The 27,130-nt window shown below is 46.5% G+C and overlaps 1 protein-coding gene across 7 annotated transcripts in view; it reads left to right on the forward strand.

Annotated features, from left to right (window-relative positions):
* Positions 1 to 27,130, forward strand: part of pcdh7b (protocadherin 7b) — a 612,544-nt gene that overhangs the window by 24,979 nt on the left and 560,435 nt on the right. Inside the window, exons 2-3 of one of the 7 annotated variants that reach the window (XR_011940206.1) lie at positions 21,926 to 22,281; positions 23,373 to 23,996. The exons of 5 other annotated variants lie outside the window; for them this stretch is intronic. Coding sequence is in view for 1 of the 2 variants with exons in the window: in XM_072496542.1 (XP_072352643.1) it covers positions 21,926 to 21,973 (48 nt within the window). In the remaining variant the exon portion in view is untranslated. Of the gene's footprint in view, positions 1 to 21,925; positions 23,997 to 27,130 lie in introns of those variants that run through there. One more of the 7 variants, XM_072496542.1, reaches the window with a different exon arrangement.

Here is a 27,130-nt window from a genome sequence, read left to right on the forward strand (position 1 = left end):
CTCAAAGCCACGAAAGAGTCAGGGAAAAAGGTCCAAAAGCCCAGCCAGAGCGGGAGCCACCAAGTATGCAACTTACTCCTTCATAGCCGCCACCGGAAGTCCCCAGATCCAGGTACTTTCTAAAAGAGTTTAGGGTCTCTGCCTCCACCACCAACTTTTTGTTTTATTTGTTCATGGGACATGGGCATCGCAGGCTGTGTCAGCATTTATTGTCCATCCCTAGTTGCTCTTGACGGGGCAGTTAATAGTCAACCACATAGCTGTGGGTCTGGAATTGCATGTAGGCCAGACCAGATAATAATGACAGATTCTCTTCCCTGAAGGACATTAGTGAACCAGATGGGTTTTTACGACAATCAATAATGGTTTCATGGTCATCATTAGACTTGATTCCAGATATTTTATTGAATTCAAATTTCACCATCTGCAGTGGCGGGATTTGAACCTGGGTCCCCAGAGCAGTACTCCGGATCTCTGGTTTACTAGTCCAGTGACAATATTGATTTAGCGTCTCCACCATTTCTGTGTTCCCCACTATTAACTCCTAGGCCAGATCCTCCAATGGACCGGGCCTGTACAGTTTTCAGAGTGGGAAACTCTCATTGTGTCAGTGCTTAAATCAGATCGAGCCATCAGAATATGTGGGGACTATAAATCAATCGTGAATCAGACAGCAAAATATGACCGATACCCAATACAAGAACTGGAGATTTTAAACGTGAAATTAGCAGGAGGCTTAACTTACACTAAACTTGATATGAACCATGTGTACCAACAATTAGAATTAGACGAGGCATCTGAGAATTTGTTATGAGAAATACCCACAAAGGCTTTTACCGTTATGGCAGGCTACCTTTCAGAGTCTCATTAGCGTGTGCGGTTTTCTACCGCATGAGGGAAAGCTTAATACAGGACCTACCTGAGGTGGTTGTTTATCCAGATGATGTGCTGATTACAGGAGCGTCCGAAGAGGAGCACCTAGCAAATCTCAAGAAGTTTTAAAAATATTTAAGAAGGCTGGAATAAGGCTAAAAATAGAAACGTGTATGTTCCAGGATTATGAAGTGATGTACTTGGGATTTAGAGTAGATGCCCAAGGGCTGAACTCTATGGAGGAGAAGATAAAGGTAATTAAGGAAGCACCAGTCCCCCAAAATGTGTCAGAACGGAATTCTTTATTCGGAATGGTGTATTATTACGGAAGATTTATTCCTAATCTTTCCACAAACTTGGCACCCTACACACACTGCTCAAGAAGTACCAGGGGCATTATTGGAGAGAGCATGAGAAAGAAGCCTTTGAACAGGTTATATTAGCTTTGCAGTCATCCAGATTCTTAGTTAGTTTTGACTTCTCATTAGAGATAATTCTTACCTGCGACGCATCCCCTGATTGAATCGGAGCGGTTTTATTAATGATAATCTTTATTGTCACAAGTCGGCCTACATTAACACTGCAATGAAGTTACTGTGAAAATCCACTAGTCGCCACATTCCGGCTCCTATTCTGGTACACAGAGGGAGAATTCAGAATATCCAATTCATCTAACAAGCACGTCTTTCGGGACTTTTGGGAGGAAACCGGAGCACTCGGAGGAAACCCACGCAGACAGTGCTACCATGCCGCCCATTTTAGCACATAAGATGGCCTATCGCCTATGCCTTGAGGGCTCTGACCGATGCTGAAAAAGCTTATTCTAAAATTGAAAAAGATGAACAAGCCATAAGGTAAAAATAGAAACATGTATGTTCCAGGATTATGAAGTGATGTATTTGGAAGTGACGAAGTTCCATCAATACATTTATGGGTGGCACTTCATAGTATTCACTGACCACAAACATGTGTTTGGCTTATTTAGGAAGGATCAGGCCATTTCTCCCAAAGCTTCAGCTTTGGTCCAGTGCTGGGCTCTATTATTGGCAGCCTATGAGTCTCCTTTTCAGCATAGGCCGGACATACACACATCATACGTGGACGCTTTATGCCACCTTCCCCTATTGGAAAGTATATCGCCTCCACCAGTACCACAGGAAATTGATCTTGCTCTAAACTTTCTCAATACATTACCCGTGTCCGCACAACAGATCACAATTTAGACCCGGAAGGACCCCGTATTATCTCGAGTTAAGCATATGGCCCCCCATGGCTGGCATTATGATAACCGGTCTGAGCAATTAAGATCCATTTCAGATAAGAAAAGACGAGCTAAGTTGTAAACACGGCGTATAACTATGGGGAGCAAGGGTGGTTGGTCCCACTCCCGCGAGTAAGTTATTTCTACAAGAGTTACACTGTGCGCATCCTAGTATGACAAAGATGAAGATGTTTGCACGCAGCTATGTGTGGTGGTGCATAATGGATGCTGGCAGAGAGAATCTCATCAAACAATGTGACCAATGTCAAATGCAGCAAAACGTGTCATCTGCGGCCCTAATACACCCATGGAAATGGCCAGGTCATCCATGGGTGCAACAACATGTCAGTTTGGGGATCTGTTCATGAGCGCCATGTTCCTGCTCATAATAGATGTGCACTCCGAGTGGTTGGACAGACAATGAAATTAAGTTCATGACCTTATCAGCAACCGTAGAGAAAATGTGACAGACATTCGCCACCCACGTGTTGCCTGATGTGCTAGTCTCGGATAATGGGCCTGAGTTCCAGCATTTAATGAGAACCAATGGGGTTCAACATCTTCGAACTGCTCCCAACCAGCCTGCTTTAAATGGACTGTCTGAGAGATCATCCAAACATTTAAAAAGCTGCCATGAAGAAACAATCATTTGCCTCTCTACAAACCAAACTGGCCAGTTTCCTGATCGCCTATAAAAAACACCTCCACAGGTATTACACCTGCCGAGTTACTAATGGACGGATGTTTTAGAACAAGGTTGGATCTGGTATTTCCAAATTTGGTGGGGATTGTGGAGGCTAAACAGAACACACAGCAGAGACATCACGACTCAACAGAAACTGAGAGAACATTTGAGGTGGATGACTTGTTATATGTAAAGAATTTTGGTGCGAGTCCGAATTGGATCCCTGGAACAATCATGGCCAGAACAGGTCCAGAGTCCTACGAAATAGATGTCCAAGGTAAAAAGCTGAAGAAACACCTGGACCATTTGAAAAGAGAAACACACACAGATTCACTAGGGCAGTACACCTCGAGTATACCTATCAGTTACATTGCTATGAATGAAAGCAATGCTGCAGCAAGCTGTCCTGAGGAAGAACCAAATAATGTTCCAGTGGGAACTGGAGAAGTAATTGGCACTGATGCACCTTCACAAGTTGAGAGTCAACCCATTGAGATTCAAACCAAATTTACCTCTACTGCTGGAGCACCCACTAATGAATTACAATGCTCCCAAAGGATCAGCAAGTCCCTGGACTGATTTCTTACAAGGGACTGTGTTGACGTTTATTTGTTGTATAATGTTGTAAACAGTTCCATTGTTATTTGAATGTGTTAATCAGGAACTCAAAGGGGGAGGGATGCGGTTGCATGTCCCTTTTAAGAGTTGAGTTCTCGAGTCATGTGACCCATTCGGCCAATCTCGGAACGTGTAAATCCTGGGTCTGAGTTTTCCTTGCTAGTCTGGAATCATGGAGCATCTCTGTAAATAGTTACTTACCTTGACAAACCGTTTATTCGTTGATTTACTTTGTGGTCACCAGTCTTCCAGGATACTACAAGCACGTAATGGTTTTAGTGCTTATTGTTTGTGATGTACTAGCTGATTAATCACTAAATACGGTTAAGGTAATGTCCCAAAATTTTATTCATCGAGGTTTTGTGGCTAACATGCATTGTAGAATATCAGGGGCGAGATTCTCCGACCCCCGCCGGGTCGGAGAATCGCCGGGGGCTGGCGTGAATCCCACCCCCGCCGGTTGCCGAATTCTCCGGCACCGGATATTCGGCGGGGACGGGAATCGCGCCGCGCCGGTTGGCGGGCCCCCCTGGCGATTCTCCGGCCCGCATGGGCCGAAGTCCCGCTGCTAGAATGCCTGCCCCGCTGACGTGGATTAAACCACCTCTCTTACCGGCGGGACAAGGCGGCGCGGGCGGGCTCCGGGGTCCTGGGGGGGGTGCCCCCACGGTGGCCTGGCCCGCGATCGGGGCCCACCGATCCGCGGGCGGGCCTGTGCCATGGGGGCACTCTTTTCCTTCTGCCTTTGCCACGGTCTCCACCATGGCGGAGGCGGAAGAGACCCCCTCCACTGCGCATGCGCGGGGATGCTGTGAGCGGCCGCTGACGCTCCCGAGCATGCGCCGCCCGGCAAAGACATTTCCGCGCCAGCTGGCGGGGCACCAAAGGCCTTTCCCGCCAGCTGGCGGGGCGGAAATCAGTCCGGCGTGGGCCTAGCCCCTCAAGGTTAGGACTCGGCCGCTCAAGATGCAGAGGATTCCGCACCTTTGGGGCGGCGCGATGCCGGACTGATTTGCGCTGTTTTGGGCGCCGGTCGACGGACATCGCGCCGATTGCGGAGAATTTCACCCAAGGTATGGAATGTTGGCACTCCAGCCCGTATCCTTCAGGTGCAGCTACAATCTCAGAAACCCAGGATACTGTTTTTGAACAGCATTACAGTTTCCCAATTACATTATTATTCAACACAATATATAACTAGTCTAAAATAATTGCCCTGTTACATTATAGTTTCTGCAAAAACTAATGTAACTCACCAGTGAGATTGTGAAAGTGAGGATAAATTTGCTTTTTGGCATAAATCTGAGACCACCTTGACTGGGTGGTTTTACTGAATATCATATTCAGTGTTGGAGAGCTAGCTTATGTTTTAAACTTTGGTATTCGCAAGGATTGAACTACCATGTTAGCTCTTTTCTATGTTTAAAGATTTAGCTGATACTCTGAATAAAGTTATGCATTTGGCACAACAAAAATATGATTTATTGTTTTATGCTTGTGGAGTGCTGTACATCACGACCAGAGAGCAGTGTGGATCCAGCAATATAGTTCAGCTATGCGGCAAACTAAAGCAGTACCAGTCACAAACCTGTTGTTGCAGTACAACAGTGCCAGAAAGGAAGAAAATATGAACCGGTGACTGCACTATGATTGAGTTATATAATTACTAACATTTTTGTGTAGCAAAGGAACTCATAATTTATTGCCACTTAAGAAAAAAATAGAAAAACTCACATTTTCCAGAAATTTGAAATAATAAAAGAACACCTAACAAGCACGGTCTTTCAGGACTTGTGGGAGGAAACCGGAGCACCCGGAGGAAACCCACGCAGAAACGGGGAGAACGTGCAGATTCCGCACATACAGTGACCCAAGCTGGGAATCGAACCTGGGACCCTGGTGCTGTGAAGCAACAAAGCTAACCACTGTGCTACCGCGATGCCTTTTTAACTGCATCACTTATTAGGTAATTGGTTGAAATGTTGCAGTGCTGACATCTTTTGAACAGTGAAACAAGAATTACAATTCACTATTAAAAATTCATCCTCCCTATTTTTATTGAAATATGACTGTCTTCATTTATCAGGAAAGTCTTGGACACTAAAAGTCACCTGCTCTTTCAGTGATTTGATCAACAGTACAGAGACAGCCTGTTTTCCCCATGTTTGGAAGTGCACAGTGGAGCAATTTCTTTCTTACTCCACTCAGGGCAGCCACATTTCTCTGAGGGATTCGAAAACCGGCATTAGACTCCTCATTAGCATTTGTAATTGACTTAATGGCTGATCCTTAGGCTTGAAAAAGAGCACAACCTTATTTTGGGTCAGATGTTTTCAGGTGGTCTTATATAATAATAGGAATCTTTATTGTCACAAGTAGGCATACATTAACACTGCAATGAAGTTACTGTGAAAAGCCCCTTGTCGTCACACTCCGGCGCCTGTTCGGGTACACACAGGGAGAATTCAGAATGTTCAATTCATCTAACAAGCACGTCTTTTGGGACTTGTGGGAGGAAACTGGACCACCTGGAGGAAACCCACGCAGACATAGGGTGAACGTGCAGACGCCACACAGGCAGTGACCCAGGCTGGGAATCGAACCCGGGTCCCTGGAGCTGTGAAGCAACAGTGCTACTTAGTTCACATTGAAATGAAATGATTGTCTCTGAAATTGGAATTACCCGTTTAACGCTTGCAAAAGTTCCACTTTGATCGGTAAATTTAAGCCAATCCCAACATCTGAATTAGGCCAAACTATCAGCACTTATTTGGTAACACACAAGGTGACTTTCGATCAATCACAGCATGTGAATTCAACTGTATAACCAGTACTTTAACAGAACAAAGTTGATAGTTCAGTTACAACATAGAAGCAATTTATCTGATTGCATGAGAAAATAAAATAAATGGTTTACATTGACATAGGGTGGGATTTTCTGGCTCTGATACCGCTGGGCATTGTCATGGATGGGACTGGAAAATTTGAACAGCCGTAACAGCCGTATATGTGTCTTATATTTTCAGGATGTATCTATTAAATTACTTTTGGAGCACAGTCACTGCTTTTATGGCGGCAGCCAATTTGTGCACATCCAAGTTCCACGAACACCAAATTACCTGTTAGTTGTTTTTCTTTGACTCTCTCAAACAACATCAATAATGTGGACTCGGACACAGGCGGACAAGTTGCTTCTCTTTGACTAGCAGCATAGGATCTTTGATGTCCACAGTTAGATCTGAAAGACAGTACAGTAACTTCACAAAATCACATAATTGTTATGGAGAAAATGGAGGCCATTTGGCCCACTGTGTCTGGACCGGCTCTCCAAATGAAAACTCTAACTTAGCCCAGACTCCTGCTTTTTCTCCAACCCCTGCACATAAAGTTTTTATTCAAATAATCATCAAATGCCCCTTGAATGTCTCGATTGACTCTGCCGCCATCACACTTCCAGGCAGTGCATTTGAGACTCAGACCACTTGCTGGCTAACATTTAATGCATTGTTTTTTACACTATGGCCTCATTTTCTGCCAACCTTTGTATCCTCTGCCTTCCATTTTTGATTTCAACATTTCCGTCTTTTATTTCTATCTTTGATTCCCTCTCTTGTGTCTCTCAATTCAGGTTCCCATGCCCCCTGAAACTCTAGTTTAAATCCTCCCCAAAGCACGAGCAAATGCCCCATGAGGATATTCATAGATTATCATAGAATTTACAGTGCAGCAGGAGGCCATTCGGCCCATCGAGTCTGCATTAGCTCTTGGAAAGAGCACCCTAACCAAGGTCAACACCTCCACCCTATCCCCATAACACAGTAACCCCACCCAACCCAACACTAAGGGCAATGTTTTGGACACTAAGGGCAATTTTATCATGGCCAATCCACCTAACCTGCACATCTTTGGACTGTGGGAGGAAACCAGAGCACCCGGAGGAAACCCACGCACACACGGGGAGGATGTGCAGACTCCGCACAGACAGTGACCCAAGCCGGAATCGAACCTGGGACCCTGGAGCTGTGAAGCAATTGTGCTATCCACAATGCTACCGTGCTGCCCTATTGGATCCGGCCCTGTTCGTTTGCAACCCGTCCAGCTTCTACAGGTCCTATCTTCCCAGTATTGGTCCCAAATTCCTCCTTTTTATGCCACCTCTCCAGCCATACATTCATCTGGTCCATTCCTACCCCTGCTAGCATGTGGCACTGGGAATAATCCTGAGATTACTCCTTTTTGACCTTGTGTTTAAATTTTATTTCCCAGCTCCCTTTATTCTGCTTCCAGGACCCTACCCCTCCTTACCAATGTCATTGTTACTGATATGGACCACAAACTCTGGCTGTGCACCCTCCTCCTCATAATGTCCTGATGCCGCTCAGTGACATTTAAAACATTTAAAATTGATTCACGGGATGCTGGTTAGGCCAGCATTTATTGCCCATCCCTAGTTGCCCTTCAGAAGGTGGTGATAAGCTGCCTTCTTGAATGGCTGCAGCCCCTGAGGTGTAGGTACACACATAGTGCCGTTAGCGAGGGAGTTCTAGGATTAGGCCCCAGCAACAGTGAAGGAATGGCAATGTGTTTCCAAGTCAGGGTGGTGAGTGGCTTGGAGGGGAACCTTCAGGTAGTGGGGTTCCCAAGTATCTGCTGCTCTTGTCCTTCTAGATGGTAGTGGTCGTAGGTTTGGAAGGTGCATTTGCACGAGCAAATGCCCCATGAGGATATTGGATCCGGTCCTGTTCGTCTGCAACCCGTCCAGCTTTCACCTTGGTGAGTTCCTGCTGTGTATCCTGTAGATGAAACACATGGCAGCCATTGTTCGTCGGTGATGGAGGGTTTGAATATTTGTGGAAGACCTTGACCCTAACACCAGAGAGGCAACATACCATCCTGATGCCACGTTTGCGGCTGCAGAAACGTTTATCCGTTCCCCTTACGCGACGATCCCTGATTACTATTGTTCTCCCACTCGTTTTTTTTCCTCTCCTGCCCCCCTGTGCAGCTGAGCCTTTCATGGTGCCATGGATCTGACTTTTGCTGCATCCGCTTGTGTTATGGGCCAGGGTTTAGAGAACCCCAAAGTGTATCATGGAGTTCACCTGACCCACAACTTTTAATAGATTGTGGTATGGGGAGCACACGGCCCACTCTACAGGTGTGGTACAGCAGAAATGGAAAAGTATTTTTTAAAGCAAAACAATGTTTATTCTATGAACTCAATTTCACCTTTTCAAAACATACAGTGACCATCTTAGCAACCATTAATTCAAAAACAACCCCCAAAGAATACAACACCAAGTAATCCTTTAAGCTTTCTTTTTAACATCCATAAGACTTAAAACACCTTTTACCAGAAGCATATTAGGTTTACATTCACTACTGAGAACATTTATAACTCTGAATTCACCAAATGATCAAGAGACAGTCTTTTCATGGCAGAGAGATGAACAGTGCACCTGCTCTGTATGGCTTCAGCTCCAACACTGAAAACTAAAACACACCCTGCAGCAAACAGCCTAAGACGAAAGTAAAAAGCTGACAGCCAGCCCAGCTCCACCCACTCTCTGACATCACTGCAGTAGTAAACACGCATTTCTTAAAGGTATTCTCACTACAGATATTTATATATATACCCATTTATAAACACCCATTTCTTAAAGGTACTCTCACATGACACTTAAGAAAGCAGCTCCCCCAAAAGTATCCAAATGGAAAATCTGTTTGAGAGGGAGATGGACCCACGGACCTTGTACTGCCTGCCGAGTGTTTTTGCTCTGTTTGGTGGTCACTCATCTCTTTTTTGCGGAATGAAGTACGTAATGATTATTAATTGGCCAGTTAAGGGCCTTAGTTGGCCTGAGGGCCTGACTCCTCTTATCATCTCCTCTAAAATGGGAGACAAGTTGAGGCGGGCAGGAAAGTGACAGGCAGGCCATATACTGCATTTGGATTGGATTGGATTTGTTTATTGTCACGTGTACAGAGGTACAGTGAAAAGTATTTTTCTGCGAGCAGCTCAACAGCTCATTAAGTATATGAGAAGAAAAGGGAATAAAAGAAAATACATAATAGGGCAACACAACATATACAATGTAACTACATAAGCACTGGCATCGGATGAAGCATACAGGATGTAGTGTTAATGAAATCAGTCCATAAGAGGGTCATTTAGGAGTCTGGTGACAGTGGGGAAGAAGCTGTTTTTGAGTCTGTTCGTGCGTGTTCTCAGACTTCTGTATCTCCTGCCCGATGGAAGAAGTTGGAAGAGTGGGTAAGCCGGGTGGGAGGGATCTTTGATTATTCTGCCCGCTTTCCCCAGGCAGCGGGAGGTGTAGATGGAGTCAATGGATGGGAGGCAGGTTCGTGTGATGGAGTGGGCGGTGTTCACGACTCTCTGAAGTTTCTTGCGGTCCTGGGCCGAGCAGGTGCCATACCAGGCTGTGATGCAGCCCGATAGGATGCTTTCTATGGTGCATCTGTAAAAGTTGGTAAGAGTCAATGTGGACATGCCGAATTTCCTTAGTTTCCTGAGGAAGTAATGGCGCTGTTGTGCTTTCTTGGTGGTAGCGTCGACGTGGTCTGAGCCCTCTCGGTTTCAGACCTGCTGGCGGAGGAACCATAACATTTCACACCATGGGTTTTAATTTTAAAATATAGCTGAAGAATAATGATGCTTGTGTTGAGAATTTCTCTGACATTATACTGAGTAATTGGAATTATTTAATCATTTACATTTAATGTTTTAAGAAATGGGATAATTTTCTGACTTTAGTTATTGTGAAGCTTCACCTGCTGGCAGCAGGCCTGAAATTTGTGTGTACTGCGCTGGAAACAAGTTTGGAACTAGTGTCAGGAGTTAGGACTCCTTTCTTTCACAGCGGGTGCGATTCTCCAGCCTCGTTGCACTCTCACTCGGGCGCAACGAGGCCGATAAATAGCAGGAGAGGCGGAAACGAGAACCGTGCCAGGCGCCAAACAGTTTGCGATGCAACCGGCCTGATCCCGTAAGCAAATCGGGATCTCGGCATAGCGTGGCAAGAAACCAATTATCACCACTTCAGCCCGATTTCAATCCAATTAACGGGAGCAACCCCATTTCCAACGGCCTCATCGATCGCCCCAGCAAGTGGTCAGGCTCGCGCCGATTAGTACTCCTTTTTAAAAATGTGAACCTGATGGAAGCGTTTCTGCGGGGGAGCTGCGGGCTTCTGCCAAGTAGGTGAGTAATCATCTTTGCTCACAGGCAAAGGGTCCAGTGGCACTGGCCTGGCCGCCCAGGTGCACAGCGGGGGTGGGGGCCCCTCGGCTGGGTAGTGGGGAAGGGGGGGAGGAACTCACGGGGAGGGGGGAGGAACTTCCGGCTGGGGGGAGGGTGCGGCATCGTTTGGGGGGGCGGGTGGGGGAGTGGAGAAACAAGGCGCTGAGGTGGGGGGGGGGCGGCGGCAGCCGTACCGGCATCACCATGCATGTATCCTTGTCCCTGTGCATCTGCCCCACTGACCACCCATAACGTCCACCGACTGCTGGGCCTCTGGCCGTGTGGCCGAATGCTATTGCATATAGGAATTGGCAATCGTGGTTAAGTGAGTACTTCACACAACCCAAGTGGGTGGGATGGCCATGTGGCATGTGGGAGTCATTGCCTAGCATCCCAATCAGACTGCGATGCCTGGACACTGTGCCTGAACACTGCGGGTGGCAACACCTCACACGCAGCACCAAATATCTGAATACCCAGGGATAGGACACAGCTCCAGGGAGGTGTCCACGGCCGGAGGGTGAGTGAGTGCAACGGGGAGGGGACCAGTGCCCAATCCAGGTGACGTTATGAGCATGTATCTGGTGTACAGGGTCTGAGGTCTGGTGAGGGGGGCCTGCTGCTGCCGGGAGTGTGTGGGCAGGGCGTTCCGGGCACGGTGGAGTGGGGATCAATGGGGAATAGAGGGTACTAGGGGGGGGGAGCCACCACTGTTTGTCAGCCTAACACCCTCTCCCAATTCTTTACAGATATTGGACCCCCAGAACTTGCCCTAGTGGTGCTGCTGCTCGGCTGGGCGGCTAGACGCCGGCGGCAGCAACAGCGTCTGCCGATGCTCGAGGTGGTGGACCATGTGCTGGACCCCGCCGCACACCCTGAGGACCCTGCTCGCCATCAGGTCAGGGAGGGACCCAGAGAAGGAGGCCCAAGACGGCCCTGGGTGTACAGGTGCTGCTGTTTATTTGAACAGATGATGGACAGCGCGTGCTGCAGGAGGCTCCGCCTCAACAAGGAGGTGGCGCGGCACGGCCAAGTCTTCACGGACTTGCCAAAACCTGAAGGAGCAGGACACTACGTGGAGGAGTAGTACGCCCGCTCCTGGTGGCCGTCAAAGTCACCACAGCCCTGACCTTTTATGCCTCGGATCCTTCCAGGGCTCGAGCGGGGATCTGTGTGGCATCTCGCAGGCCCTAGCCCACCGGTGTATCTGGCAGGTCACGGAAGCCCTGTTTGCCCGGGGCGTTAAAGTATATCAACTTTGACATGGACCGATCTCAACAGGATGCCGGGGCAGCAGGATTCTCCACCATCGCCGGGGTGCCCCAGGTCCAGGGCTGATAGACTGCACGCATGTTGTCTTGTTCTTACTGGGCCATCTGGGAGTGCCCTACATTAACAGAAAGGGGTCCAACTTCCTGAACATTCAGTTCATTAGTGACCACCACATCAAGATCATGCACGTGTGTGCACACTTCCAAGGGAGTGTGCACGATAGCTACATCCTTGGGCAGCCGGTCATCCCTGGCCGCTTCGAGGACCACCCCAGGATGGGCGGCTGGCTCTTGGGGGATAAAGGGTACCAATGAGGGCCTGGCTAATGACACCAGTATTAAGACCGAAGCGGAGATCCAATCCAACCAGGCCCATGTGGCCACTCGGGTTGTCATTAAGCGGTGCATTGGATTTCTCAAAATGTGGTTCTGAATCCTCGACCGCTCCAGGCGTACCTTGCAGTACATCCCCCCAGAGGGTCGCACGCACTTGGTGGTCTCCTGTGTCCTCCACAACCTGGCGCAGCAGCGGGGTGATGTGCTGGAGGTTGGGGATGAGGAACATGTGATGACTTTCAAGAAAGAGGAGGAGGAGAACGAGGATGAGGAGGAGGCACCTAACCAGCTGGAGAACAACCTCAGGGGGGAACTGTAGGACCAGCTGAAGGCTGCAGAACAGCCAGCATTGATGAGGGTCCAGCAAGCCCGGAGGGCCAGGGAGGCCCTCATAGTTGCCTGCTTTACATAGGGCGTGGCCTGATCTGTCATCGATGCCGTACCCACCCTTCGCCCCCATTTCTCACCCTCCCTTGGTATGTGTTACATCACTTCAGGGTGCTGGGACTGTGTTAGCACTGTCAGCGGGTCATTATCGAGGGCAGGGGGGTGATGACCCACAGAGCTGAGCGCCAGTGCTCCTCAATCTATGCCATAGTCTGACCCCTGCCTGTTTGCTGAGTGCTTGCTCACACCTATGACCTGCATGCGGTGTGCCTGGGGAGGGAGGTGGGAGGGGAGGTCGGCCCGCATTGCAGAAGCGACAGAGGCGTCATACTGGTTGTGTTCAAGGATTTTAATGTGTCACAGGTATCATACAATTCGCCACTCTCCTGAGGGTGCTGCCCCATTCCCACCCCATCCCCTCACCCCCCACTCCGCGCCCTCTCCCCCCTTCCCCATGCCTTCAGTGATCCTCGATGTGCTTTGCCTTCCTAGCCACACCGCTGCGTATAGGTGTCTCCCTAGGATACACATCTGAGGTGGAGACAGCCAGCTGCTTACCTCGTCCCTTGACCTTCGATGCGCCTGGTGGCCGCCCTCAGGGGATCTGAGTCCGGAGGGCCCCCGGCGCACTTGTAGATGGCACTTGCACAGCCGTGCCGCCCTGTCCCGTGTGCTGACCTCAAGACGTGGCCTCATCAGAGGGGTGGAACTCGGGGGAGCTGGTGGCCACCATCCCCACTCCAAGGGACTGGTCCAGGTTGGCCCCCAACGTCCTCTCCTCCCGCTCGGTGCCCAAAGGGCCCTGGAGTTCACCTTGGGACGGAGGGACAGCTGGTCTGAGCCCCGGCTACCCCTGTGTCATCTGGCTCTGCCAGCCCTGGCGGTTCCCCGATGTCTGCACCCCCTCGGCGATGCTCCTCAGTGACTGGGCTGTGCTCTGCAGAGGCTCGGCAATGCCCACCTGTGACTGCGACAAGCTCCGCAGCACATCGGCCATTCCCATCAGAGAGCGGGACATGTCCCGCGGAACCTCATCAAGGTCGGGCCTGGTACTGGGTAGCATCCACCAGCGAGTCGGACATTCTGCTGAGACCCTTAGCCATGGCCGCCATCGACTGTGCCACGCCCTGGGCATCTTCAGTCATGGTGCTGACTCTCCACTGCCATCACCACCCTAGCAGCGTTCTTGGGGCTGGTCTTCTCGGCACCATGGCTGCGAGCTTACTGGGGTTGGTTGTGCAAGAGCTGTTTACATGCTGCGCAACCTCGTTAGCGGGGGACTGACAATCCTTCATTTGCGGTGAGAAGCCCTTGGGGCCTCATTAAGTGGATTAATTAACCTTGAATAGCGGTGCCAGTCTTCTGGGCCGAGCGCCGGGAAGCTTGCGGTAGTTCCCGCTCGCTACCACACTTAGAAATCTTTCCGGAGAATCGTGTACAGTATGTAATGAGCTGAAGAAGAGAGGAATCACTTGAATCTGGTAATGGAATATAACTAGAGCAGATGTGAGAACAAGCAGAGGAGACCATCTAGGGAATTGCGACTGTAACATAATATGGTTTAAAATAATGATTGAGAAAGACATGAGACAAATGGATTGAAAAAAATTCATTTTTAGTGGTTAAGAAGAGATCTAGAGAAGATACGTTGGGACAAACTGGTGGAACAGCAGTGGGAAATATTTAAAATGTGATCAATCGAGTTCATCTATTCCTCTTTTTTTAAAAAAAGAACAAACTAGCCAAGAATGAAAACACAAGGGTGAATGAAGAGATAACGAAGGAAAGGATGGCAAAATAGAATAAAAAGAGGTTCGAACAGAAGGAAAAAGAATTTAAAAAAAAATTAGGAATGCAAAACAGAACGATAAAATTTAATTACCAAGGAATTTCAAAAGAATGGTCGAGGTATTTTGCAACAACAACAAAAAGAAAAATAATCAGAAAAAAGGCAGGACAACAAAGGGACACACAAATCAAATCCAAGGAAATGGGACAATGTAATGGCGAAACAATGGTATTGTTACTTTGCCTCAACATTTATCAGAAAAACTTAACAAGAAGGGAATTGACATTAGAATGAGTGAGCCAAAGATAAGTTTAAAATAGAAAGAAGGGAGATAATTGATAAATGAAAATAAAAACTCCTGCCGCAGATGGATCACGTCTGTGCACATGAAAAGAGGTTTGGGAAGAGATAACAAAGACACTGGGCGGGACTCTCTGAGCACCATCGTGTCGGAGAATCGGCGGGGGGGGGGGCGTGAATCCCGCCCCCGCCGGTTGCCGAATTCTCCGGCACCAAAATTTGGTGGGGGCGGGAATCGCGCCGCGCCGGTCGGCGGGCCGGAATGGGCCGAAGTCCTGCTGCTGTCATGCCAGTCCCGCCGGCGTGAATCAAACCCCTACCTTACCAGCGGGACTGGCGGCGCGGGCGGGCTCCGGCGTCCTGGGGGGGCGTGGGGCGATCTGGCCCCGGGGGGTGCCCCCACGGTGGCCTGGCCCGCGATCGGAGCCCACTGATCCGCGGGCGGGCCTGTGCCGTGGGGGCACTCTTTTCCTTCTGCCTCGGCCATAGCCTCCGCGATGGCCGATGCGGAAGTGACACCGCCCCCCTGCGCATGCGCGGGGATGATGTCAGCAGCCTCCGACGCTCCCGCGCAGGAGCGGACTTCCGCCGGCCGGCGCAGTCTCTTCGGCCCCGGCTGGTGTGGCGCCAAAGGCCTTTCCCGCCAGCCAGCGGCGCTCCAACCACTCCGGCCCGGGCCTAGCCCCTCAAGGTGAGGGCTTGGCCCCTAAAGTTGCGAATCTCCGCACCGTTGGGGCAGCCCGACGCTGGGGTGGTTCCCGCCACTCCATCCCCCGGGACCCCCCGCCCCACCGGGTAGGGGAGAATCCCGGCCACTATTACGAATAAATTTTTAAAACTTCAGAAAAACGAATGGTGCCAGAGGACTGGTGGACAGCTAATGTTATCCCTATATTTGAACAGGAGGCTGGAACAAGTGGGGGAAGTATAGACCAATTAGCTTAATGTTGGTGGTAAAAATATTAAATTAAATTTATATTCAAAATATCATAGAAAAACGTCTAGAAATTAAAAATGTAATAAAAAATAGTCTGTACATGTTTTCAAAGAGCTAATCATGCTTGGCCAACCTTATTGAATTTTCTGAAGAACAAATAGAGTAAACAAGACTGATGTAGCAAATGCCCCTTGATAGGCCTATCATGTACAAGGCACAAGTCAAGAGTGTGGTGAAATGCTTTCTGCTCGCCTGGACCAGATGAACGAGACCAGCTGACATAACCTGCAAGTTTCCCGCCAAGTCACACACCATCTTGATTTGGAACTACATCATCTCATAGTAAATGCATTTACATGTGTCCATGTGGAAACGGGTATTGAGGAAGAAACAATCTCGCAGTGTGTGTCTGCATGTTTATTGAGTGCGAGTCCCGTTGTCAGTGGGTTATTTTTCGGGCTTCGGCAGGGAAGCCCCTGCCGAGGCTGCACTTACAAGCAGAGCTCCTCAATTCAGGAAGAGAAATCGATCTCTCGATCTTCCAACGCGACTCCTATACTCCACCAATGCCCCGACTTACCTGTTGGGAGGTCCTCGAGCGCCCTGCACACACCTCATAAGGGCAGGGCATCCGCCCAGCCCAATCCCCGGTGTGGCAAAGTACCACCTTGGCACCGTGGCACCATCAGCCTGGCATTCTGGCCATGTCACCTGGGTAACCTGAAATCATTGTCGATTGTCGTAAAAACCATCTGGTTCATTAATGTCCTTTAGGGAAGGAAATCTGTCGACCTTACCTGGTCTGGCATACATGCGATTCCTGATCTACAGCAATATGTTTGACTCTTAAATGCCCTCAGGGGTGGTCAATAAATGCTGACTCAGCCAGTGACACTTACATCCCATGAACATGTAAAAAAAATACTAACTAACAGAATTTGATTATATTTACTTTGTTACTGAATTCTTAATAACACCCTTCCTTGATAGAGACAAACAAAGAAAGCACATGGACAGAATTTGAAATCAGCATGTACCATTTACATGATTTCAATAATGTCGTTGAATTGCTTTGATTAAAAATGTTGAATGACAAAATGTAAGTAATTATTCATTTCTGTAACATTTTAAGTCTCGTTCTTTTGTGGGTAAGGACGCCACCAGCAGGAGGTTGCAGTTAGAAACACTTGGGGATGACTCTCCAATTGGATCAATCCTGCGATTGGAATGGGAGTGATTGGGAAGGCTGGTGAGTTAAGTTGGCGAATGGAGCTTGGCAGGGAGGTGCATTTGGCATTGGGGTTGTTGTGGGAGAGACTGGAGATTGGGACTGGGGAGGCCTGGCCAGGATTTCACGGCCCCACTATGGTGCGTCTACCCCCGGTGGAAGTGGCAGGCCATTTAAATTTCTATTTACTACGGCTGGAACATAATATCTCACTGAGTGAGAGGATCTGTAAAATCCTGATTAAATGGCTTACTCGAGGGGCCTAAGCAGAGTGCTGCTGCTTCTCCAGGCCCACAAACAGTGCTGGTTGAGTGTGTGTGTGGTGGTATGTATTAGTGGTCATGTGGGACCTGTGAAGCCGAGATGCTATTGGCTGACAGATCCCGGGTCCTGGTTGGATCTGCCGACTTCTGGCTCCGCCCTGAAGGCGGAGTATAAGAACCCGAGCTTCTCCCTGCAGCTTCATTCTGTTGCTGAGCTGCTGGGGACAAGCATCGCTTAATAAAGCCTGGATCGACTTCATCACTTCTCGTCTCTCGTAAGTCATTGTGCGCTACAATGTGCAACCAGGAGCTCCAAAATCCCTTTCACTGCCCTGTTTTCTGATACCTGGGAAGCGGTGCAGCAAGAGTATGGTTTAAATTGGCTCTCAATTGCAAATCGTGAGACTGATTTAAACGGCATTATTAAACAGCAAGACATTTGGAAGCCCCCAATTTAAAAAAAGGACCTAATGTGCGCGCTGCAGGTTGGGGTCATATTTTCCCAATTTAATGATTTAACCTCTCCCACTGATCACTTTTTATCCAATCAAGTACTGGAAAATAGGGTTAGACCAGATAAGTGCTTAATGGCTGGTTCAGACACGATGGACTGAAGGGTCTCTTTCTGTGATGTAAATTTCTATGACTATGATTCCGACATTCGTGGGGACAGGCCTTCATTTCTCAGTAATATTGTTCTCATGCGGTTTTTGATATCACACACATGCAGAGACTCGCACACGGACTCTGGATTTAGTCAGCATAGCAGGATATTACCTTGCAAATCAAGGCATCTAGTCAAGTAGCATTACCATTTGCTATGCTTGTTTGAAGTGTTCATGATCGATTAATCATTTTAGTAATTGAAAATAAAATGATTGCCAATATAATTGCGTTGTCACAGAGCTATTCTGAGCTGCCCAAGTGAGCAGTTGAATTTACAGATATTACATCCAAATAGTGTAAAAATTATCTGGTTTTGCAAAAATATATTACATTACACAGAAACAGCCCATAACAGCCTCCCCGAACAGGTGCCGGAGTGTGGCGACTAGGGGCTTTTCACAGTAACTTCATTTGAAGCCTACTTGTGACAATAAGCGATTTTCATTTTCATTTCATTTTCAAGTACATTGGAGTAGAAAAAAATAATTTCTCAAATTTGGCTCTTTTTCAATTTAGGAATTTATTTTCTCTGAATGCATATAAATCTTTGCATTTAAGTAGATTATATGGACTAAGTTTACTGACTACAGTGGAACTTGTTGCATGTACTTAACTGTTGTAATAAAGCAAAAGTTTATGATGGTATTTTACTGTTATGCACATTTTCAAAAGTGATTGTAATCCCATTGATCACATCATAGAATGATAAAGCACAGAGGAGGCCAATAGGGACCATCATGCTAGAACTTACACTGGTAGAAGTATTCTATGCTGAAGGAGAACAACCCTAGCTTCTCTAGTCTTTGAACATAACTAATGTCCCTCAATCCTGTTATAATTTTCATAAATTTATTCTGCGTCCTCCCAGTGCCCCTCAATGCTACTGTTAAAATTATACCATGTAACTTTTATTCACTAATTCACTATTCACTAATTCGCTCTGCTTTCTGCCCCTCAGCCAATTTTGTATCCACGCAGCCACTATCCAGTTCTAATGGTGACTTATAATTACATTTTTATGTTGGAAAAATCTGGCTTACTAATGTTCTTCGGGGGATGAAATCTTTCACGCAGTCCGGCCTATATGTGACTCCTGACTCAGAACAAACTGTTTGATTTAGCCTTAAATAGCCTCGCAAATCACTCAGTTGTACCAAACTACAATGCAAAGTAACTTTCAGAGCATGTACTGCAGTTATTCAAGAACGTTGCTCACCACCACCTTCATCTCTCAGGATGGGCAATAAAGCATTTCTCCGCCAATGATGCCCATGTTCCATGATTGAACGAAAAACAAAACAGAATTGAAAAGTGGAAATAGTGTGTTCAGTGGCAGCATGAGAGAAGCGGAATATAAGGGGTGCAATAAAAAATTGTTGATCGTATTTGATCTATGAATCTGTTCTTGCATTTGGAAAGTTATTCTGATCACTTAATTTCTACTTTATTTTGTTATCATATGTATCTTTTTATCTTACGCTTTGACCTTTCTTTTTTTTTAAATAATTTTAAAAATAGATTTAGAGTACCCAATTCATTTTTTCCAATTAAGGGGCAATTTAGTGTGGCCAGTTTACCTCCCTGCACATCTTTGGGGTTGCGGGGGTGAAACCAACGCAAACACGGGGAGAATGTGCAAACTCCACACGGACAATGACCCAGAGCCGGGATCGAACCTGGGACCTCGGTGCCGTGAGGCAGAAGTGCTAACCACTGTGCCGCCGTGCTGCCCCTCGCTTTGACCTTTCTTGTCTAATTCCCTTAAGTTATTTTCCCAGCACTTGATGCTTTCCACTTTTCATTTTTCCATTGAAGGTGGCAAATCAATCTAATGTATGATTTGATGAGCAATTATGATCCTATAAAATCCGCATTCATGAATCGGTGCTTTACAATCCTGATGGTTGCCATGAACAAGCATGGCCATATTTCCATTGGAAATCATACATCCGTGCTTCCAGGTGATCAAGAATGGGAACCTTGTCCAAAGTTTCCCTTTCTTATCTGAACGTCCTTGACATATATCATTGCTGATCTTGCATTGTCATTCTAATAACATATACTGTTGGAGTTCACGATAGCAAGAGAGACCTAAAAGACTCGACCATCAACAATAGCTCTCTATTATGTTAAATGGATGAAAATTCAAAAGCTAGAATACAACAAATTATTTTGTAAAACATAACATTTTATATTTATTGATGAACGAAGAAGTCTATTGCTTTTTGTTTTGGAAGACAAAATTCTTCTTCCTGTGATGTTTTGGTAATTTTATGGCAACATGGGGCGAAATTCTCCGGAAACGGCGCGATGTCTGCTGACTGGCGCCCAAAACGGCGCAAATCAGTCGGGCATCGTGCCGCCCCAAAGGTGCGGAATGCTCCGCATCTTTGGGGGCCGAGCCTCAACCTTAAGGGGCTAGGCCTGCGCCGGATGAATTTCCGCCCCGCCAGCTGGCGGAAAAGGCCTTTGGTGCCCCGCCAGCTGGCGCGGAAATGACATTTCCAGGCGGCGCATGCGCGGGAGCGTTAGCGGCTGCTGACGGCATTCCTGCGCATGCGCAGTGGAGAGAGTCTCTTCTGCCTCCGCCATGGTGCAGACCGTGGCGAAGGCGGAAGGGAAAGAGTGCCCCCACGGCACAGGCCCGCCTGCGGATCGGTGGGCCCCGATCGCGGACCAGGCCACCGTGGGGGCACCCCCCGGGGCCAGATCGTCCAGGACCCCGGATGCCCGCCCGCGCCGCCTTGTCCTGCCGGTAAGGTAGGTGGTTTAATCTACGCCGGCAGGACAGGCAGGGGGGGGCCCGCCAACCGGCGCGGCGCGATTCCCGCCCCCGCCGAATATCCGGTGGTGGAGAATTCGGCAACTGGCGCGGGCGGGATTCACGCCAGCCCCCGGCGATTCTCCGACCCGGCGGGGGGTCGGAGAATCTCGCTCATGGTCTGCCTTCCTGAAGTAAGAAACAGAAAATGCTGGAAATTACTCAGCAATCTAGCAGCATCGGTGCATGCTTTACTGTCTGGATCTAATAAAAGCCACTTTTGACAATTTTGATACACAGGAGTTTAACTTCCTAATAGTGATAAATTATTACTACTTTCATTTCAACAAGCAATAATGAGGCACTTGACCTATGGCGCCCAGTTGTAACCCATTCAAAACCCATTCACTTGAGCACGAATTGTAATTGCATGCTAGCAGATGTGTATTGGAAACTATTGTGCTAAAGTTCCAAATTCACACTTAAGGCATGAAGTCTTTCCAGCTGGGACTGAATGTGTGGACGTTGAAGATTCATCCCTCATGATTATCTACCCATTGAATGAATGGATAAAAAACTATAGGGAAAGACTTGCAATGTGTCAAACATGGCTCCTGGTGGGTCAGGCTGTGTATTGCAAGCTCTCTTTTGAAAAACAGCCCTTGAGACTAAAGTTATGCAGAGGCTAAGTTGTTCATTTTGGTGAAATAGTCTGTAAAACCAATGGCTAATCTCTTTGGAATTTAACCAACGTCTGTGACCAAGCAAGGATAAAAACAGAAATGGGCCATTATATTTCCTGCAGTCAATAAAGTGTCAAAAGGTCCACAAATGATACACGCTTGTTTTGTATCACTAATGATCTCAAATGAATGACAAAAAGAAGGTGGAGCACAATTAAAGCAAAAGGTCCACAGGACAACTACGAAGCCATCAAAGCAGTGAATCAAAAAAAAACTTTGTTGGCTTGAATACATGATCGTCAAAAACAACTATTTACTCCATGAGGGAATTAGTGTGTCATCAGTCTGAAAAGTCTGGTAAGTTCGAAATACAGTGTTTCTTTTAAAAATAATCTCCCTGAGCAGTACATAGTTTGAAAGCATAGTACATAATATCCACTTTAATCAGCTTGCTAAATTGTGTTTGTAAAGTAATTAATTCACATGACTAACATTATCTGTCCATATTAATATATGCCTCTCTGGCATCTGCAGAATTTTTTCTGCATCTCCATTGCAAGTTGAGTTCAAATCATTAATGAATCTAAATCTTTAATGTCTCCACAGATGAGTCATCTTCATCCAGATGTGCTGCATCTGTCCATGAGGCTATAAGCACAGAAGGATATTGAGACCACAGGCAAGGGAAAACCAATATCAGTCATCGATATTGTACTACCCAGGGTCACTGAACTGAAAGTCGTTGGAGAGATCTTTCTTGTGTTGCTCCATAGGTCCTTCAGGACTCCACCTTGATCCTCCACAGGGCCTTCACTGGAGCATACAATAGAACTTGGGAAAGTCAGTAGCCCAGGGCTTGCTGGAGCAGGGGACACAGCTGCTATTACCTTGTGCAGCCTGCTAAAATCCCAATATGCTGAATTAGTACACAGCATAATATTATACATTGATGACACTCACAGGTAAGATTCTAGTCAGTTTGTTCAACAAATTGATGCCAAAGGATTAACCCTTCTCCAGGCAAATCTAAGATATTATCTGTCACAGATGTACAGAATTTGCTGATAGCTTTCCATCAAGATTCCGGGGTTAACATACAATTTTTTTCGCTGAGTTGGGTCCAATGCAGAGTATTACCTTGTGTTAGTTTGAGTGCTAGATGCTCTGAAAACTAGCAGTCAGTACTTTGCACATCGGAGAACAGAAATGCACAGACTATACTAAGCTATCATATAATTATAAATTATATTGTTTTACAGTCACTCTTTCACAACAGTACTTATTGTGTTCCAATATTAAAGTAATATAGTGCTGCAGACATTGCACAAGAACTCTCACATTTTGTTACGTTATCTTGTATTTATTTACAGTTATTGGCTCAGGTTGTAATAAAGATAAGTAGACCTATAATATGTATATATAATAGGTTTTACAGGTTAAATCAGTATTTACTTTAAATGAAATAGGTTTCTATTTCTTAAAGTAAAAACATTTATTTTTATATATATATATACATATATCTCCAAGATCAACTTTTCCCAACCACACAGGTTTCCAATCCATATAACAGAGCCTTCTGCGTGTGCTTGTTCACCTTCCTGGGTGTGTAACCAAAGGATCTCAGAAAGTTCAGTCACATGTAGCACTTTAATTCTGTCATCTTCTCTTATTAATATATTCATGGAGACAGTATTTTGATGTCTACCAGTTATAACAAATAAATGTTTTCCTCCATATAAATATTGCACTTGTATCATTTTCCTTATTTGCTGTTAAATATAATGCATAAGCAAATATATGCAAAAGGAGACACATCAATGTGGCAAAACTTTGTATTTTGCACATGGTACTTCCACATGTGCCACTATTGATATGTGCACGTATGCTAATGGACATATTCAGTAAGGTATTTAAAAATCAGGGTCTCCACTAGTGGTCATATATACATGCTGTGGTACTGAGCAGGCTGGTTCCATATTCTGTGTCAATGTAAATTAGTTAATCTCAACAAGATTTGCAGTTTGGATACAAAAATTGACTTCATTATCTTCAGATCCAGTAGAGAAAAATCAACCAGACTTGTACCACCCAGATTTTTATCCAGTGATTATCGCTTAACTTGTGTTGAAATCAGATGTGGCTCAGCATCAGCAGTAATTCAATTTACAGAAAAGCTTAACCCTGAAGAATAGCTGCTCAGACAAGATACCAGAGGATTTCAGTGGCAATGGAAATGTCTGCCAGCTTGGATCACTGCCTTTTGAAAAAGAAGAGAAAACATGCAGAAAATTACAAGGATGCAAAGACTTGATCATATTAACTTTAATCTGTTGGAGTAAATTAAACCCAGTTGAAAGTGTGACTTGCAACATCGATTGAATATGCCAAGTAACTATTTGAAATTTGCGGCTTGACTTCATTGGATCTGCATCCTCCCATAATTGCTTTACCATTATTGCTGATATTTGCGAAGCAACTTTGACAGTACTTTTCATATGACAATATGTCTGTATAAAAGCAAAAGTTGGAATATTGCACTCTGGACATCCTGTGAACAAGACAATGACTCACTTGGTTCATTGACTGTTTAGCCACGTAGTGTATTCATCCACAGCTTGAACAAAATCTCACAATTTCTGTGATGCTTTGAAAAGGGTTTGAATAAACACGTTTTTCTTGCGATAAAACTTCTGCCATTGTTCAATGTATTGCTTGATTCTGCAAACGTGAACCTTTGAACTATTTCCTCTGCTTGATTATTAACCCCACTAATTGACCTTGAATTCAAACCTTGCTTCATAGTCACTTCTTACAATGATATTCCAATTTAAAAAGCATGAATGGGTATTCTTCTTTTATAGCTTCCCAATGTTTTAGTGTGAATAAAGTACTTAGTTCCTCTTATGGTCTAAGTCCACTCAGAGCTTTAGCCCCAAGCAGAATTAACCTTTCAAATCCTGAAATTGTATTTGTCACTTGTCAGGAACAAGGGTGATATATCCATAAAGAAACAATAATAATTGGATGCTTCATGAATGCCTGGGATTTCATGGCTATTAATTTTGAACTTTTGTTTGCAATTGTTTTACAAGCTCCGATGTTGCCAAGGAATGGCTCAGCTGTGACAGAAAGAGCTCCCACAAGATGAGACACATTTGCCCTCGTGTGATTTTTAAATACAGATTGGGGAATGCCAAGGAAACTGGATAATTCCATGCAGCTAGAGCAGTTTCTTATTTTTGGGTTCAGTTGTAGTAAAGTCATGCCAGAAGTAATGTGGCCACTTTTTATGTTAGGCAAGATAGAAAAAAAGTAAAATATTACATGTGGAAAAACTACCCACCCATCTCTGCAGACTTTTAGTGCTTGAAATGAATATTTGAGGTACAGGAAGCTGTGCTTTAATTTTTTTACCACGGACTTAACTTTGAATGACTTTTTCATTCACATTCACCACTGAATAAACTCCTTGGTGCTCTCTTAACCCAACCTGCCTGGAGGGAACGAATCAGGAATGAGTTGAACAGTTTACATCCTGCTTGCACTTACTCTGCAATGTAGAGAAAGGAAAGATTTAAATATGCATCTTCCACAAGCTCATCTTGATCTTGCCAGTTAGATTTGGTTAAATTTGGCATCTGTTACCAACTATCTTATTCGTCCTTTCTTGTGAAAATGTTAGTTTTGTATGCTCATTAATATGGGTTGAATTAGATGGATATTTATGGCTATATGCTCTTGTCAATTTGGTACAAATGTCACAAATACAGTACATTTTGGGATTTAAAAAAATTATTTTCACGGCATCTGGGTATCGCTGGCTAGGCCAGCATTTATTGCTTGACCTCAATTGCCCTTGAGAAGGTGGTGGTGAGCTGCCACCATTATTAAATCGCTGTTGTCCATGTGGTGTCGGTACACCCACAGTGCTGATAGGGAAGGAATCCAAAAATTTTGATCCAGTGACAGTGAGGGAATGACAATGTATTTCCAAGTCAAGATGGTGAGTGGCTTGGTGGGGAGCTTGAAGGTGGTGGTATTCCCATTGGTCTGCCGCCCTTGTCCTCCTAGATGGAGATTGGAAGCTGCTGTTTAAGGAACCTTGGTAAGTTTGCGTTGGCGGTGGAGGAAGTGAATGTTTGCGGAATGGATTGCTTCTGGTGGTTATAGTCCAGATGTATGTTGAGGAAGTAAAAGCTTTTTCTGGAACAATTGCGGCTGCTGCTAGGGAATTCTTAAAGTCACATTTGTGTTGTCAGTGATACCGTACCTGTGGGAAGCCGGAGATTGCTGCAAATCCCCCTTCTCTGGCAGACTGGCTGGGTTAACCTAGGAACAATTGGATGCAATTGTGTGCTTTGCTAAACACCTTTAGAGCCACTGGCAGTGAATGGCCTCCAAGGAGATGTGGCCTCTGCCCATCCCAAATAATGTGGCAGATGTGAGCCACCGCATGCCTTGACAAGCAAAGGCATCAACAGGGCAATAAATGCTGGCACAGCCAGCGACGCCCATGTCCCATGACTAATTAAAAAAAGATCCCACCACAATGGACAAGCTTCATACGCCTAAGTAGGTTTAAAACCCGCTTAGATGTGCTGACCGGGGTCTATCGGGCTCCCAGCATCTACCAGACTCCCCAGGGAGACCCCAGCCAGGCGCTGTTCAATACTGGTACACACAAATGTGGACCAGGTGGAATGGCACCTGAGGGATGTTTCCAGGGACATAGAAGGTCCCTGGGTAGTCAGGGAGAGGGGAGGGTGTCCCCCCAGTCCTCCCCTTGAACATCGGCACCTTGACACCGCCAGGCTAGCACCTTTGCACTGCCACCCTGGCACTGCTAAGTGCTCTGTTGGCACTGCAAAACCGCAGGAGCACTGACCAAGAGGGGGCCATGCTCATGAAAGGAGGGAAAGGGGGTATGAATGGTGGAGGGATGCAGGGTGGGTATGAAGGGGCCTCTGGAATGTTGGAGGGGGGATGAAGGGTAGGGGCCCTGGAAGCGAGGAGGTTTCGAAAGGTGGCATGGGAAAGCCTGAAAGGTGAAGGCCCTCAGCGACCTCATAGCGGGGTGTGTGGTAATGCCCAAGTGTGTGTGTGTGTGTGTGTGTGTGTGTGGGGGGGGGGGGGGGGGGGGGTGGTGACATTGCGTATGAGTGACGGGTGTGGAGGACCACCAAGCCCACCTTTCAAAATGGTGGCCCAATCTCTGAGGAACCGGTCTGGCTAGCGAGTTCAGCTTCCGAATGATGAAAATAATTCTGTGTGCGCTTGACCAGGGAGAAACTCCCATGGCCCAAAAAAGTGACCAAGTGTAGCTATTTCATAGATAGCAGTGGGGAACTCACCGATAGAGCCAGAGTGAAACTCTCAGCAGAACCCATACAAATGACACTTAAAAACGTTTCCATTAGATCATGCCCTATACGTCCTTAGTATAAAGGCAGCATTAAATGCCCTTAATACCTTTCTTCAAAATTGTGCGATTTTACATAAGTATTTGCGTGGCACGGTGGCACAGTGATTAGCACTGCTGCCTCACAGCTCCAGGGACTCGGGTTCAAGTCCAGCTTCGGGTGACTGTGTGGAGTTTGCACGTTCTCCCCCTGTCTGCGTGGATTTCCTCTGGGTGCTTTGGTTTCCTCCCACTGGCTAAAGATGTGCAGATTAGGTGGATTGGACACTCTAAATTGCCCCTTAGTGTCCAAAGGTTAGGTGGATTTACAGGGATAGGGTGGAGGAGTTGGCCTAGGTGGGGTGCTCTTTCCAGGGTTGGTGCAAACTCGGTGAGCCAAATGGCCTCCTTCT

Source organism: Scyliorhinus torazame, chromosome 3 (assembly GCF_047496885.1).
Source record: "Scyliorhinus torazame isolate Kashiwa2021f chromosome 3, sScyTor2.1, whole genome shotgun sequence".
Lineage (NCBI taxonomy): Eukaryota > Metazoa > Chordata > Chondrichthyes > Carcharhiniformes > Scyliorhinidae > Scyliorhinus > Scyliorhinus torazame.